The following is an 18,338-nucleotide window of genomic DNA, read 5'->3' on the forward strand; positions in this document are numbered from 1 at the left end:
AAAAATGTTTCTATGTTGCGGTACTTCGAACATAACATGACATTGATTGTGCTGTGACAATGAACTTTTTATACCCTTGATTAAGACCAAATCGGATTACCTCGAAAAAATTAATATGTTGTGAGAAATTTGTACCAAAACCTTCAAAATATCGAAAATAAGGAGTTAATACACACAGAGAACCAAACATGACAGCAAAGGCAGTGGGAAATGGTTTACTCAGTATACAATTTCACGTTGATCATGAATATTCAGGGTGAGATGAAAAAACTGCAACCAACATTCAGACTGCATTCATTTCCAAGCCACTAGTCCGATAGCTGTTAAAATTATTCCAGAGACAGCTCATTATATTGTTTACAAGCGTACAAAAGCATTTTGGTGAGAATTTTCCAGAAAAAAAGTCATTCGTGATGGAATTCAAGCGTGTAGTGTGTTTTCCTTATATTTGGATGGAAAACAACAAACACTACCACTATTGTTGGAGCCCTCTAGCATTTAAATGTGAATAAATCGTTTGTGTCTCGTACAATCGTTCGTTACCGTGATGCTGGTGGCGTAGCCCAACGTCAAGGAAGTGGACGGAAGAAAACAGCAGCATCAGCAGAAATGGTTCGGAAAAAAGAAGCGACTTGATCGAAACCCGCGTTGCAGTGGCCGAAAAATGGCTCGTGAGGTGCACATATCGCAATATTCCATTCGGCAAATATCGAAAAATGAGCGAGCTCAGGTTAAAGCCATTAAAATTCCAAAAAGTGCAGGAACTTACAGCGCAACAGAAAGCAAATAGACTCAAAAGAGCTAAAGAGTTGCTTCGCTTGGCCGAAAGTGGTTAACTGCCGAATTTGGTTTTCTCCGATGAGAAAATATTCGTTGTCCAGCAGTTTGTAAACAAACAAAATTATTGTTGTTGTTGTAGCAGCTCATACATATGTGTTCGTTCGGTTTCCATTTTCTGACTCAGTTCAATCAGGTTCTGCCTCTAAGTCCAGTCTCAAAAAGGATGCAACCTGTATGTGTTGAGTCCATAACGAGACTGGAGTTAGGTGAGTAGGCTTGGCTGGGCAGCGAAATAAGTGCAGCGTGTCATGTGGGCCTGTGCCACATGCTGGGCAGACGTTCTGCACTTCGCCGTTGATCCGGGCCCAGTAGGAATTTAGGCGGCTGCACCATCTGGATCGTAATTGAGCCAAGACTACTCGGGTTTGTCGGGGCAGCTCTCGTTCTTCAGCTGCGACGGGAGGGGGATGGTCTCCTAGCACAGTATTCACTCTATATCCTTCAATGGCTTCTGAGACCGCATTAGAGTGAATACTATTCAGTCCCGCTTGATAGGCCTGTTGATCTAGAGGCTTTCTCTTATACCTCTGTACCTCTCTCTCCAGATCATGAAGGTCTTTCCTAACGTGCCTGGGCGGAGGTTGCCTATCCACAAGATGGTGATTTGGATGGCTTTGTCTATAACACCCAAGCAGGTATTGCATTGACAGCATTTTGTTATGCTGTCGCACCGGTAAGACCTTCGCCTCCTCATGTAGGTGATCGACGGGTGTCATGAGAAGGCACCCTGTTGCGGTTCTAAGGGCGGCATTCTGGCAGGACTGAACATTTTTCCACTGCGTAGCACTGACGTTAGCGGACCACACTGGAGCCGCATAGTTTACCACAGACCGGCCTATCGCGTTGTAAGAGGTCAACAAGGTCTCCTTATCAGCTCCCCAAGTACTGCCGGCCAGAGACTTGAGGACCTTGTTCCTACTTCTAATCTTGTCGCAGATAGCTGTGGTATGCGCGGACGACTTAAAGAGGCTATCGAATGTGACCCCTAATACCTTGGGGTAGTTGGTGGTCGGAATAATAGCACCATCGACCTGCACATTCAAGGATAGCCCCATCTCCGCAGTCCATGTGGTGAAAAGTGTGGCCGTCGACTTAGTGGCGGATATCTTCATATTCCTCGCAGTGAAAAAGGCGGTAAGATCAACAAGGTAAGCGTTCAACCGATCGCAAATGTCATCAATAATGGGTCCGGACGCCACGAGCGTACAATCATCTGCGTACGTAATAATCTCTATGCCGTCTGGAGGGCGTGGAATTTCAGAAAGGTAGAGGTTAAACAGTTCCGGAGATATCACCCCACCTTGGGGAACTCCCTGTTTAACTCTACGGATGCTCGACTTCTTGTTTCTGAATTCCACGTACGACTGGCGTCCACACATGTAGTTTACTATCCAACGTTTCAAACTTGGCCGGAGGGTGGTGCGTTCAATGTCCTCGAACAGTGTGGCATGATTGACTGTATCAAAGGCTTTTGATAAATCAAGTGCCACCATGACTGTTCTATCGCACGGCCTGTTCTGGTTGAGACCTCTACTGACATGTGTGGAAATGGCGTGTAAAGCTGTTGTTGTGCTATGCAATTTTCGGAATCCGTGTTGATGATCGGCTACTGGGAAACACTCTCTTATGCTGGGGAGGAGTAAAGCCTCAAGCGTCTTTGCTACTGGTGACAAAAGTGATATCGGCCGTATGAATCACTTTTGCTGGCATCCTTGCCTGGCTTCAGTAGCGGGACCACCCTGCCCATTTTCCAGGCATCGGGGACTACTAGGGTGGCTAACGACAGGTTGAGAAGCTTTGTCAGATACTCAACTCCTGGTTCATCCAGTTGCTTCAACATCACCATTGAGATTCCGTCAGGACCAAGCGCTTTGGATGACTTTGCGCTTCTGATGACCTGTGCAACATCTGCCAACGTAAATTGTGGTGGTACCTCCTCGGCTGGAAGGGATCGTACACGGCGTAGTATCCTTCTCTTCGCCCTGTCACTCTCGGGGTGCTCTACAAACTGCCGGTTAAAATAACACGCGCACCTCTTCGGATCTGTCACTTCTACGCCGTTAAATGAGACAGATGTCCGATCGTCCTTTTTTCCAGGGTTCGAAAGCGACTTAACCGTTGCCCACAATTTACTCGTTCCGGTACCGATGTTGCAATGCTTCAGATGTTCTAACCACTTTTTCCGCTTATGCTCACCTACTAACCTGTTTACCTCCAGAGTAAGTTCCCTGACTCTGGGGTTATTAGGGTTAGTACGGCGAAGCTCATCTCGCTCGTTTGCTAATCCCGCTGCCTCTGCTGGGAAATTTGGTCTTATTTCAGGTATTCGACCAGCAGGTATATAGCGAGCGGCTGCAGCTTTGATGATGTCCCGGAAACACCTATCTGCTACCTGAACATCAGATGGGTTGGGCAGTTCTCTGAAGCGGCGATTGGTATACTCTCTGAATTCTTGCCAATTAGCTTTCCCGTGGTTAAGGAAAGTGCGGCGTTCAGAGTCGATGAAGTCGGGTGGTCTATTGATGGCGATAATAATGGGGAGGTGGTCTGAGCCTAGAGAAATGACTGATTGCCAAGTTACGTCATTCGTCAGACCTGGGGACACGATGGATATGTCCGGAGAACTGTGGCAGTCTCCCCTTATTCTGGTGGGCGCGTCCTCATTCACCGTGCAAAACGTGGAGCTATCGATTTGCTCAGCCAGCGCCATGCCTCTCTGGTCATTACCTAGGACGGAATGCCATAATTCATGATGGGCATTGAAATCCCCTAGCACCAGACGGTTATTGCCTACCAGTAGTGAACTGATATTAGGCATATAACGTGGGGCACAGCTATTTAACGGCGGAATGTACACGGCGGTTCTACACTTGACCTCGGCGGTTCCATACTTGACCGCTACCCCCATACATTCCATGTACGGGTCACTAGAGTCAAGCTCAGGCGAGATAGGTCTGTACTGGACAGAGTGGTGCAATAGGAACGCTAATCCTCCACCTCCACCTCCACCTCTGGAGCGATCCTTCCTCAGTACGTTGTATCCATCACAACTTTGAAGCCTGCAGGTGGTACTCAGCTTCGTCTCCTGGATCGCTGCGACCTTGATGTTCTTCCGACTCATAAAGCTTACAATTTCGTTGATCTTACCTCTGAGACCATCACAATTAAATTGGAGAAATGATGCATTGTCCGGAACTTGAACAGCAATGTGTGGCGTCAACTGCTGCGTAGATTGCTGTTGAGGAGATTGCGGGGGAGTCTCATATTGCGACGACGATGAGGACGCCGAAGATGAAGACTCACTGGGGTCTACATTGACGCAGCAGGAAGCAATGTAGTCCCTATCGCTATACTCCTGTATCCGGTTTAGGCCGGAACAATTCCGGAAATGCACCCACTCCATGCATCCGTTGCATCTCACCGAAACCGATCTGTGGTGGATGCGATTACGACAAACGGAGCAGAACCATGGTCCGGGGTTGGTCTCGATCCCGGCTCGGACCAAGAGAATACGGAGCAAACATTCCGGGTAATGTTGCTCCCACATCAGAAAAATGGACGAACACGAACATGTATTTGCTGGGTTGACGGCCCCTGGTCGGAGAAATGTGCCTCCGAGTCAATCCGGTACATAGAACCGGCCGCCGTGGGATTGGCAAACACGATCATAATTTTGTTTGTTTTTGACAAACAAAATTATGATCGTCTTTGCTTACCAAAGAGGCCAGTTGAAAATGTGCACCTTCGGTTGGCCATCAGAAATCAAGCGCCGGCCATGGTGATGGTGTGGGCCGCCATAACAGCCGATGGTCGTTCTCCGCTCGTATTAATCGACCGTGGCGTCAGAATAAATGCCGAATTTTATCGCGAAGATATTCTGGAGGGTGTATAAAAGGTTTGCGCACGCAAACATTTTGGCCGCAGACGAGGTGTTTTTGAGGTGTTGCAGAATGAATGACAAATAAATGGTATTAAAAAACTAATATTGATTTCACTATGAGCTTCCGAACAAAAGACATCTACAAACACAATACGTGTCATTAAAACCCCGATATTAATTTGGGCTTGTTCAAAAGATTTTTTTGTAGTATTCTCGCACTCTTCGGAAAAAATAGCAAAGAATTTCATTCTAGGAGGCTGGTAGGAGGCTGGCTGGATACAACTTATTCAATGAAGATTGAACGCTGTTCCAATATAGACTTTATAGATCCACATCTATATCTGTATACATTTTTTAACAGAATTGTTTCGTTCTTGTATTGATAGTTCTACATATCGATTGTATTCAAACCGTAAACAAGAGCATTTTTGTACATACCATCTATATAATGTGGTTTAACCTGATCGATCATTTTTTTGTGGAGAAGTTTGTAGTGGGATAGATATATTTTTTGCCATGAGCTTATATTTGCTCCAAAACATTAAATATAGTTTTCGGTAGTTTTTGCATACATTTAACTTTATTTGCTTCGGATTACAAGTCAAATAGAATAAAGTATGTGCAGCTAGGAAGGACTGTGGTTAAATCTATGGACTTTTTACAACACCTAAAAAGGTATTGTGAAGATCCGTGAAGATCCTGGTATTTATAAGTCAAGAAAAAACAAACAAGCAAAAAGTTAATTTCAATATGAGTTAAATGCGTTTAATTTAAACATTTCCAAAATTCAAAATTTTCAAATTAGTAAAACGAATGTTCGTCATTTGGTGATGAACATTTTAGCTAATATCTCTAAAAGTAAAATAAATTGAGTATGGATCACAGTCCATGAATTGTCGCAAATCCTACAGCTCGTTATATAATGAATGGAAAAAAAAACAAGTAAGCAATGGCTACAGTCGAGCGGGGCCGACCGTTGAATACCCTACAACACTATAATAAACGATACAGCTTATATAGGCGAGATACTCGAAAGAATTCCACAAGATATCGTGACAAATAATAAAAGAAAACCATCAGGTTTCGATCTCTAATTTTCGAATAATAGCAACTTTAACTAATTTGCTCATTTCCAATTTATTGGTAGATGTTGCACGTAAATGGTCTCCCTAGATCTGGAACCAATATTTCCCAAAGACCTATAATCTCTCAGAAGTGGCAAAAGATTAACATTTATTATTGGTTTTTAACTGAAACGCATCTATATGAGATACAGACATTTGACTATATTCTGTAACGAAATCGGCGTTAACGAAATAGTCAGAAGTGCGTCTTTCCTGTATTTGTGAATTCTCCAAAAAGTCACTGGAATGGTCATTTTCGTATCTTGTCTACAAAAGTTGGCAAACTATTTCACACATTGAATATTTTTGGATGGTCATCCAAAACTGCTTGGCTTTTGCAATGCCCGGTAACCCCCATTCAAATGTGCGTGAGGATCGGGCAATAATTACGACCTGCTGACAATTTTGCAATTTTTTTGGTCCATTTCAACCCCTAAATATATGGCGATCATCTCCAAAAAGAGTAGGCTTCTATTCTGACCCTCATCCGTATATGATATCCTGATATCCTAACTACTTAGTTTTGTTAGCTGTAGAAATATTACCAAATGTTTAATTCAAAATGAAAATATGCCAAAAATGTGACAAAATTGAAAAAAATATGAGAAAATTTTACAAAATCAATATTTTTATCTATAGAGATATATTTTTATGCGATTTTTTAGACGTTGTTTCTTTCCTGCCAAGAGGCCATTCTGAATTAATGAGAACTGTCGAAATCAGTTCAGCCGTTCCCGACATATAAGAGATCTTTCAAGCATATCTTCTTTGATAGACATATATATCGCACATATTTTGATATATATCCGTTTTGTTGGATGTTAACATCAATGTAAAGATCAGAAGTAACCTTGTCAAGGCTTTGTGATTTTACCGGGATTTAAAAGATTCGCGGTTTAATGAAAAATTTTGAATTTTTTCAACACAAAAGATATGGTCTATTTTACCCGCTAAATATTATCCGATGACCACCCAAATTGGTAGGCTTCTTCTCCGCCCTAAACTCTAGCTATATGCGAAGTTCCGCGTCGATTGGTCTATAATTGCGACCTGTATAGCTACTGCAAAATCCGACATTTTTTCAGTTTTTGATCCATTTCGACCCCTAAATATTATGCGATCATCTCCAAAAGAAATAGGGTTCTATTCTGACCCTAGCCCCACCTCCATTCTAAATTTCGTGACGATCGGGCCATAATTGCCACCTGTAGAGTGATTACAAATTAACATGGACAGACGGACGGACATACATAGCTAGATCGACTCAACTCGGCGAGATAGGAAGATCCATATATACTTTCCTATGTGGGAAATCAATATTTCGAGGTGTTACATAATTTTTGGCCCAATCAAACTTATAATACCCCCAACACATAGTGTTGTAGGGTATAAAAATTACAACTCCAAATGACGAAATTTTATTTTTTTTTTGTATTTGACAGGAAATATTTTGCTTGGATTGTACTTCCGCGGAGAAATGAATACAGTGGTTTAAGAGGGCGTGCCAAAACAGGCAATTTCACCTTGCCACCAGCTCAATTTAAGCCGGTAATTGTAATTGAAACTTCAATGCAGACATACGACTAACAATAATTGTTTTAACGCAGCGAATACCTTGGTAGGAATAGTATTCGAAAGCGACGGAATTCAAATCCGCACTCATCTTCTAGTTACATTTCCATACATATCTTTTTGCACATTCCTCTTGAGAAACATTGACTTTTTTGGAGGCTTTCTCAAAGTATCCTTTTGTTGAAAAACCTTGTCACTGCAATTACAAACAACCGAAAAAAAGATAAATATTTTTGTCGAATATTTAAATCTGTCACAACAAAATTTATGATAGATATTAACCATTTTAGCATTAAGGGTCGGTAATTTAATTTTTTAATGTGGAATGTGAAAATGTAAACTGGCCGTTCAATAATAATTTTAGTTGAATTTCGAAAAATATATGCTATTACGTCACTGTTGTTGGATACAAGTATTTCATGAAGAATTTCAGTTGCACATTATAACATAATAGGGCGTGCATATCAAAGAACTATGGAACATAATACGTTTATTGATTGGGCTTATTTTATTATTAACGGAAAATTACTTTCCGAAAAACCAATATTGAATACATAAATTCAAGCCATAAATTTGACCAAAGGCCAACAAAATAGTTAGGGGGAAGCTAAGCTAACAGGGGGTTTCTGTTTTAAAGGATACGCACACTACATTTTTCAATTTGGCACTATCTTCAATACAGGCTTAAAAGTTTTGTAATTCTGATGTTCAAGCCCGGAAAGACAAGGTCAGTTATCTGATATTAAAGCCTTATCGAACAATAAACATTACATTTTTTTATTTAAAACAATGGAAGACACATTGATTACAAAACAAGTAAAAAAACATTAAGTTCGGCCGGGCCAAACTTTTAATACCCTCCACCCTAGGGTAAAAGAACATTAGAAGAAATGTGGCAAAAAACATTAAAATGCCGAATATCGGGAGGTACCGTTATATAGGGGCTACACCAACACGTGCACCTATAATTACAATGTTTCGCCACACGAACTAGGACCCATTATGACCCACAAATACCAACTTTTACACAAATCAGTGAAAAAATGTGGCATAAATCATCAAAATACCGAATATCGGGAGGTACCGTTATATGGGGACTATACCAGAACGTGGACCTATACATGCAATGTTTTGCCACACGCTCAGGGACCCGTTGTGACCTACAAATACCAATTTTCAGACAAATCCGTGAATAAATGTGGCATAAATCATCAAAATACCGAATATCGGTAGGTACCGTTATATGGGGGCTATACCAAAACGTGGACCTATACATGCAATGTTTTGCCACACGCTCAGGGACCCGTCATGACCTACAAATACCAATTTTCAGATAAATCCGTGAAAAAATGTGGCATAAATCATCAAAATACCGAATATCGGGAGGTACCGTTATATGGGGACTATACCAGAACGTGGACCGATATATCTCATTTTCAATACCAACCATCCTAGGGACAATACACACACTTGTGCCAAATTTCAAAGGTCTACGTCAAATAATGTGGGCTCTATCGTGATTTCAACAGACAGACAGACGGACAGACAGACAGACAGACGGACAGACAGACAGACAGACGGACAGACAGACAGACGGACATCGCTAAATCGTCTTAGAATTTTATGCTGATTATGAATATATATACTTTATGGGGTCTACGACGAATATTTAGAGGTGTTACAAACGGAATGACAAAGTTAATATACCCTCCTACCCATGGTGGAGGGTATAAAAATGAATGATCTCAAAGTAAGTGCCGCACTTTGTTAATATTTATGCAATGGTAGGAATATTTCATAAAATAACTTCCATATGAACATCTATAAAGCCCGTAACTTTCAAGAGATTCCGGCTCTGTATTAAATTGTCAAAAAGGAGTACAAAAGTTTATTGATATTTTCTGTGAAAAGCAAAAGGTTTTAATATTTGATACAGGATTTTTTCGAGTTTTGATGATAAGTTAAGTTTTCAAAAACACCTCTTCATTGTGTATATTTCCAAACAGTATTTGCAGTGATCTTAGGAATGAAATCTGCACAACATGTTTAATGAAGTTTAAATAATGTTTATGTATAGTAAGAAAAAAAATGAATTGGCTAATACACAAATTAATTACAAAGGAATAATAATGAAATATATATTTTGTAAAAATATACTAAATATTTACTCATAAAATTAGGAATTGGCATATATTTAAATCTTTATTATTCTAAATAAACTTACGCTTTTGACTTTTTTGAATTTACTTTCATTTATTCTCTTAAATTTTAAATATATATCCCCAAGGGTTTCTAAAAATGTTTCCTACATAGATTATACACATATGGTTTAAATTAAAGCAAAGTGACTAGGTCTTCAAATATACTTCAAAATAATACAGAAATTTAACCAAGATCGCTGGCTACTTATTCAAGTTGGACTCACTATATATTTCTTTAGCACACACGCACACCCAAGTGTAAAAATATTTCTGATAAGCCAAACACAGCAATGACTGAGAAAATAATGGACGAACTGTAATTTTGGATGTTATTATGTATTCAACCAGATTTATCATATTAAAACAGATCTTCTGATGACTGAATTCATTTTAAATCCGGTGCGGAATCTACATACTAACGGAAAGCGCCACTCCGGAGTCGCAAATATTTCCGCAAAAGCATTGTTTACATTTGCATTCGAACAATAAAAAATCTAAAATTATAATTTCTTTAACTTAAGAGTCACGGTTTTATAGTTTGGCACACTGAACCACTCTGTTATCTTACAATAAGAACGCCTTTAATTTATGGGATATATATTGTCTCTCTTTTTGCAAAATATATTCGAAAAGAGGTTAACGGCATATATATTTTATTGCATTTTGGTATTTTAAAATTCAATATTTTTATAAAAAGATAGATAATTAGAGCTTGAGGCGTTGGATTTTCTTTTTCTTTGGACCTAATTTCTAATGTTTCGAGATTTAAAATGAAATGTCCTAACAACTAAAGCATTTAATTTATTTACATATTTTATATTGATGTGAAGAATTTAAAAAAACAGTATTTCAAATTAAAAAAATGGTTCTGTTCAACAAGTTGTGTCTCCAAAATTACGACATGGAAACAACGCTTTATTATTTTTATTAGTTCCTCATATCGTACAGTTAAAATCATATAATTAGATATATTTTTGCTATAAATATGTTGAAAATTGCTTGAAGGCTAGCCACAGCGACTAATTTAATGAAGTAGTGTGCGAAACTGGTTATGCATTAAGACATAACACTGAATCGAACCAAAACCATGGTTCGAGCTGAATGAAACCCCATTTAAAAAAACCAAGCCATGTTTCGAAAGGTAAGAAAAAAAAGATTATTTGTGAATGTAATTCGGATAGCATAGAAATAAAGTAAAATTTTTGCGATACTCAATATTTTTGGCGACAAGGCCTAGATGCATACCTGGGTCGACTACAAATTGCTACAATCGTGGACGGCCCTTTAAGCAGTTCATATTAAGCGATATGAAGCAAGTTTTACAAAAAGTCGAACATTTTACAAATACCACGTTTTTTTACGGCATCGCCGTAAATAGGAAAAGCGCAAGGTCATCCCATTAGAGAGTTGCTAACTTATAATGGTGGAGAATTCGACAATCATAACGTTCGTGCTATTTATAATCAGTATGGTGTTACGCACAGGCTTACAGCGCTATACACTCCTCAAGCTCCAAGGCGCTGGAATCGAAAACATAGAAACTTGTTAGTGAATTTTGGATTCAAACATACGGAGTTGCTGTCAAATTTGCTGGAGGAATAGTTTCCTGGTTATATCAACGGCAATCAATGGTAGCTACTTTAACAACAGATGCTGAAATAGTATCAAAAGCAGAAGCAACTAAGGAAATCATATGGATATGTCATTTATACTCCGATTTCTATAAGTCGGTTAGAAAGCCAGCAAAAATTCAGTCGATTTTCGAATTCGAAGTCTGGCCGAACTCCGATGCATAATACGCATTCATATTGTTGGTGCAACCAACATTTATAACAATATTGCGCCGCGTATTGCAAGGTAAACAGTATGACATCTCATATTGCAACATTCAAAATATGGCAACTCTCATTAACAAGTCGCGGCACCTAAATTTATAAAATATTAGCACAGCATTAATTATTAGTAGATAATGATTAATTAAAAGTAATTACTTTGCTTTGGCCAGTATTAATAACGGTTATATATTTATTGACAATTTTAAAACTATTTTCGATTATTTTTTTTGCTTGTAAATTAGCGGTTAACGCATAGAATCTATTAAGGGTGCTATTGTAAATAAGGTATTCCAAATTGAATTTTACACACAAAATATATTACATGTGCCATTCTTTCAAATTATGACCATTTTAAAGAGGTTTATGTAGGTTGTGTTGTAAGTTTTAGATCCTCAATAAAACCCGTTTCATGCGCCTGTTTATTTAGCAAAGACAAACCTACCTACGCACAAAGATATAGCTTATTCCTATCGCACAATACAAATGTTTCAAAGCTCAGTAAATTATTATGCCATCTTTTTGGCAAATAATGCACACTTTATTCCTTGGAGTTTTCTTAGATACCGCATGTTTAACTATCTTACACTGGGTTGTGTGCATGTGTGTCCATAGCATAAGTTATCTGTCCTCTACTCTACCGAAATATGATAAACTTACGAGAATATAAGGCACGACAGCGCCAATATAGAGACACGATTGCTCTCCAACATCCCTCAATTATTAAGAATTTTATTGATGATATTTGAAAACATGTACGAGTGAGTGGGTGTGGGGATAATATGTAAACATTTTGTTAATTAATGAATGCAATGAACATTTTATTATAAGAAGTCCTCCGGCGGAGGAAGATTTCAGTATTGAAAAAAATAACAACCTATTAACTAAGATGAAATATTTACCTTCTTTGTGGGTATCTGCGGTACTTGAAGGTGATATCTGTCTTCACAATACTGTCGTAGTAAATTAATGCCCTCAATGCGATTGTGACTGTACCGTGTCTCCCATGCATCCAACAAGCGGTTATAATAACGTGGGGTTTCTGTGTATTTCAAGTATTTATGTGTTTCTGCGGTTGGGAATATGCGTTCCAAAGGTGAGCTTCGTGCTAATTCATCTTCGGCTATGATAAGACAACGTACATCGTCCGGGGTCAGATTTTCCAATATTGCATCAATATACTAAAATAAAAAATGTAAATCATAAAAATAGGTTCCAGCAAATGTATATGTTGTTAATTATTTACAGTAGAATCTCGCAAATAAAAAATTTTCATAAATTCAAACCATCCAAAAATTAAATCGAAGTTTTGAAAGGTGCAATTTTTAGGCGCTACTTTAGTGGAGTTTTTTTTTTAATAGATCGGTTCCTTTTCCTGGTTTAGAGACAAAACACACACATAATTATATTATTTTTGTGATCAAAATTTTGTACTTGTTGGTGTCACGAAACAAAGATTATTTGTGTTTAAAGGTTTTTTTTTGCTAATTAGTTGTTATTTTATTACAGAAAAATCTCTGCTGACTTTTGTAAATGTGTAAAGGACTTGTAATTGGCATCGCAATTGGAATTGACATCGATAAAAACTTTTTTTCAATATATTTTCGATTTGAGAACTTATCTACATTGTTTGAAAAATTATAAGAACTTTTTGAATTTGTATCGTCATCACCTATTTGGAAACTCGTTGTTCCTGTTGCCTTTTCAGTTAATATCATCGCTATAACTGAACAGGTTCGATCAAAATGAGGCCAGGCGAAAATTCGTGTCTAAGAATATATGAGTCATTTTTTTTGTCATTTCAAACCATTGAAAACAAAAATCAAAACGCTTGATCTCTTTGATATATTTTCTTCTTGAATTCGTTAACTGTTCAAAGGCTATTATCTATGACCCCGTTAAAAAAATGTAATTTACTCCATCCACATGTGCACTATAGCACATGATATTAATTATGACATCGAATCAAACAATCGAAGGAGTTTGCTTGGTGAGATGTTAAAACAGTAGTAGATACCTAGGATATGTAACCATGTAATTTGAGAATGTAAAGTATTTTGAGAATGCAAGAGGTAGTTGAACATAAGAAGCCACTCTGACAACACGAATATGTTAGATCTCTGAATAATTTTTCTTAATAAAGGTTTATGTATTATTTCATTTGGGTTAAGGGATCTCTGGATAAGAAGCGACTACCAAGAAAGGATGGAAGATTTCAACAAGTGCACATTAAAGCAATAGCAAGCAAAATGCAGACAAATTGGTATTTCTCATTATCGAAACAAAAACAATTGATTGAACGAACCAAAGTTTCCAACGATAAGGATTTGCACGGATTCGCAACTCCCCAATATATGTAAAAACTAATTTCTCAATTGGAAGATATGGTAACAATCAGATTTTGAGTCGACAACGTCAGTAATTCCAACGGTCTTTATTTCATTTGGGTTAAGGGATCTCTGGATAAGAAGCGACTACCAAGAAAGGATGGAAGATTTCAACAAGTGCACATTAAAGCAATAGCAAGCAAAATGCAGACAAATTGGTATTTCTCATTATCGAAACAAAAACAATTGATTGAACGAACCAAAGTTTCCAACGATAAGGATTTGCACGGATTCGCAACTCCCCATTATATGTAAAAACTAATTTCTCAATTGGAAGATATGGTAACAATCAGATTTTGAGTCGACAACGTCAGTAATTCCAACGGTCTTTAAGAATGCTTCGCCTGGTTTACCAAAGTTCACATCTTCATTGCACGGGCATGTTAATTGCCCAAAATACAACTCTTTGGAAACGTAAAAAGATTAGTTCAACAGCTGCCAGAATTTAATTCATCATTGAAAGAATCTATAAACACTTCGCAATTTGTACGGCGTGTTGATTTATAGACGTATATAACTGGGACGACGTATCAGTTATATTTGCAGTGCAACAAAAAATGGGTGGTGCTGCCAAGTATTGGGTTGACTCTTTGTAGGAGGTGTTTCTGTGTCGGCCGCAATTTGTTAACAAGTTCCTTTCAGATTTTCCTCAAAACGAAGACGCAGCTGATGTGCACACTACAATGACACAGACAAAACGACAACACGACGTATGCTGATATAATAACACAGAACATCGTCAACGGAATTAATGACCAAGGATTAGCATGTACATGTATACTGTTTGAGGGCGTGCAGAGAGTTTGTTTGAAACGTTGTATAATCAACTATATGTGTGGACGCCAGTCGTACGTGGAATTCCGGAACAAGAAGTCCAAAGCCCGTAGGGTGAAACAGGGAGTTCCCCAAGGTGGAGTGATATCTCCGGAACTGTTTAACCTCTACCTTTCCGGAATTCCTCGCCCTCCAGACGGCATTGAGATCGTAACGTATGCGGATGATTGTACGATCATGGCGTCAGGCCCAGTGGTCGATGAAATATGTGAAAGGCTGAACCCCTATCTCGCGGAGCTTGCCGCATACTTCCACGCGAGGAATAGGAAAATATCCGCCACAAAATCAACGGCCACACTCTTTACCACATGGTCTGCGGAGATGAATGTGGAGGTCGAGGGAAATCTAATACCGACCACGATCTACCCCAAGATTCTAGGGGTCACGTTCGACAGCATGTTCAAGTCGTCCGCTCGAGCCACAGCTATCTGCGACAAGTGGAAAAGTAGGAACAAGGTCCTCAAGGCGCTAGCCGGAAGCACTTGGGGTGCGGACAAAGAAACCTTGTTGATCTCTTATAACGCGATAGGTCGGTCTGTGGTTAGCTATGCGGCTCCAGTGTTGTCGGCGAATACAAGTGCAACGCAGTGGAAAAGTATTCAGGCCTACCAGAACGCAGCCCTGAGAACTGCGACAGGGTGCCTTCTCATGACACCAGTGGACCATATACATGAGGAAAGTCTTTCCCTTACGTCAGCATAATCATATGCATTCGTTGCAGTACCTGCTTGGTTGTTACCGTAAGAGTCATCCCAACCATCATATGGTGGATAAATCTCCCCCAACCAGGCGTGTCAGGAAGGACATACATGATATAGCGCTACAAGAGAGAACCTCTAGATCAAGAAGCCCCGATCTCGATAAAATTTGGCAAAGATATTTCTGAGCTGTATTTGATATATTTCCCTGAATATCGTTGTTACGGAGTGCATATTACCGCTGTGGCTAACAAATATGACAAATCGGATGAACAGCATATATGGGAGCTATAGCTATATCTGAACCGATCTTCACCAAATTTGACATACCAGCTTCTAGACTCAATTCGGTCGTAAGTGCCAAATTTCATCCAATTTGGGCAAATATTATGGGAGCTATATCCAAATCTGAACCGATCTCGATAAAATTTAGCAAATGTATTTCTGAGCTGTATTTGATATATTTCCCCAAATATTGTTGTTACAGAGTGCATATTACGGCTGCGGAGGACAAAAATAACAAATCGGATGAACAATATATATGGGAGCTATAGCTATATCTGAACCGATTTCGATCAAATTTGGCATACTTATTTTCAGGTCCAATCTGATCGTACGTGCAAAATTCCATACTATTCGGGCTGATATTACACGTTTGATGCACAATAAAAGGCAAATCGAACGAAGATATATATGGGAGCTATATCTAAATTTTGACCGATTATCTCCAATAACAATAGGGTTCGTCCTTGGGCCAAACAAATGATTTGTGCAAAATTTCATCTGGATAGGGCAATAAATGCGAACTGTACTTTGTTTACAAAAATACATGGACAGACGGACGGACGGACATGCATAAATCGTCTCAGAATGTGATTCTATGCAGATCATTAAAAGGAACTATGGGTCTATCTCGTTTCCTTTTGCCTGTTACAAACAAATGCACAAAGACATAATACCCTGACCACCTTGTGGTGTAGGGTATAATGAATGCCGTCCTCGGAGTCCACCCCCACCCATTGCAGCTTAAGAACGTCAGCTACCTTACAAACCAGGGTAGTTTTGGGACAATTATGTTCAGGATGGTGTAGTCGTCTCAATTCGTATTGGGCACGAATTGATGAAGATGTGCGTGACGCCTGCCCTGCGTGTCCTCCTTAATTGCACAGCAAAACCTACCCAACCCACTCCAGAAGATCTCTGGCTACAGCCCATTAAAGTAACCGAATTTCTATACCTGGAGCTGGAACCAGATTAGCAGAACGCAAACACATGCATGTACTACTGTTACAACAACAACAACCAAGGATTAAAATATAAATTTTCCCTAGATTATATTACCTGCAATCACTTCTCGGAGACATTTACACAGACTGCAGCTACAACGAGGTAAGAAAAGTGATGACACCAACAATGAATAAGCCGAAACGTAACAATGTCAACAACACAGTTTCGGAGAAAAGAGCCGAAAATGTGCGTTTATAGCCGACTAGCTGAACCCGGTGCGCTTCGCTACCCCTTTTGATTGTATATGCATTCAAAATTTTATTTACGAATATATGTTATATATGTTAAAAAAAAACAAATTTAAAAATTAAAAAAATATATTGCACTACTTTAATGCGTAAATAACCAAAACCATTAGAAAAGCAGTAACATGACACACATACACGAAGGGTTTGTCCTTCGGATTTATTTATTTCATAGCAAATACCAAGCGTGCAGTAAACTGCAATCTTTTGAAGTTGAGTGGCATGTGTATATGGGAGCTATATCCAAATCTGAACCGATTTCAATATAATTTGTGAAATCAATTTTTTAGATAAAATCTATCACACGTTTCAAATTTCATTGAAATTGGGGATACATAGCGTGTCTGGTGCATCAAATGCTTGAAATCGGCCGAAAATATATATGGGAGCTATATCCAAATCTGAACCGATTTCAATATAATTTGACAAATTTATTTTCGGATTAAATCCCGTCACACATTCCAAATTTCATTGGAATCGAACATTCATATTGTGTTTGAGGCATCAAATGAACGAAATCGGTCGAAAATATATATGGGAGCTATATCCAAATCTGAACCGATTACAATATAATTTGGCAAACTTATTTTTGTTCCAAATTCCGTTACGTATTCCAAATTTGGAGACTGTGTCTTCAACCAATCAATAGATATGTGCATATTAATTCTAAATTTTTGGGAGGTACCTCCGATTCTGGTGCTATATCTCCAGTTCCAAGCGGAAATTCAAAAATGTATATAGCCTATGTTACTTTCAGGCGATGTTGCAGTATATATGGAAATTTTCAGGAAAATCTATTCAGCGGTTTTCGAGTCCATAAATTACAAACAAACAAACAAACATACAAACATTTTCCTCTTTTATAGATATAGAAGAAGAATAACATTTCTTATTTGGACCATACAGTTCCATAAGAAGGTATATCATCTGAAGAAGAAAAGGTAAGCGAAGTGTAACGAATGAACTTCTTCCGAAAATTTGTGAAATACTATGCTGCCATAACGAAACCACTAACGATGTTGACACGAAAGAGTGCAGCCGATAAATTTCATTGGGGCGAACACCAGTAAGATGCATTTAGGAGGCTAATCAAATGTTGTATAGCGAAGCAGTTCTAGCAATCTACGATATAAATGCAGATCATTTGATTCAGAACCAACTAATAGCTGTGGAGCAGAATGACATATAAAACGAAGAATTTCCATTAACGAAAAACTTATTTTGCCAGCAGAAAATATAAAAAATGAACGTGAACGATGGAAAAACGATTCGACAGCAAACATTCAAAAAAGAAGGTGACTTGGTCCTGATCCAGAACGAACGAAACGTTTTTACACATTTTATATTTTTATATAAGTTCTTTGCTTAACATATGTTTAAATGTATATTTTGAGTATAGATACTCGTGAACTGTTGTTGTATTTTAACGCAATCTATG

The 18,338-nt window shown here is 38.6% G+C and overlaps 1 protein-coding gene across 7 annotated transcripts in view; it reads right to left on the bottom strand.

Moving 5' to 3' along the window:
• Nucleotides 1-18,338, bottom strand: part of LOC101893320 (tubulin monoglutamylase TTLL4) — a 55,378-nt gene that overhangs the window by 16,020 nt on the left and 21,020 nt on the right. For 6 of the 7 annotated variants that reach the window (XR_002194993.2, XM_011295960.3, XM_011295964.2 and 3 more), the window contains one exon: nt 12,352-12,630. Coding sequence is in view for 6 of the 7 variants with exons in the window: in XM_011295960.3 (XP_011294262.2) it covers nt 12,352-12,630 (279 nt within the window). In the remaining variant the exon portion in view is untranslated. Of the gene's footprint in view, nt 1-12,109; nt 12,165-12,351; nt 12,631-18,338 lie in introns of all 7 variants that reach the window. The other variant, XM_020038283.2, reaches the window with a different exon arrangement.

This window comes from Musca domestica, unplaced genomic scaffold, assembly GCF_030504385.1.
Source record: "Musca domestica strain aabys unplaced genomic scaffold, Musca_domestica.polishedcontigs.V.1.1 11, whole genome shotgun sequence".
NCBI classification, from domain to species: Eukaryota; Metazoa; Arthropoda; class Insecta; order Diptera; family Muscidae; genus Musca; species Musca domestica.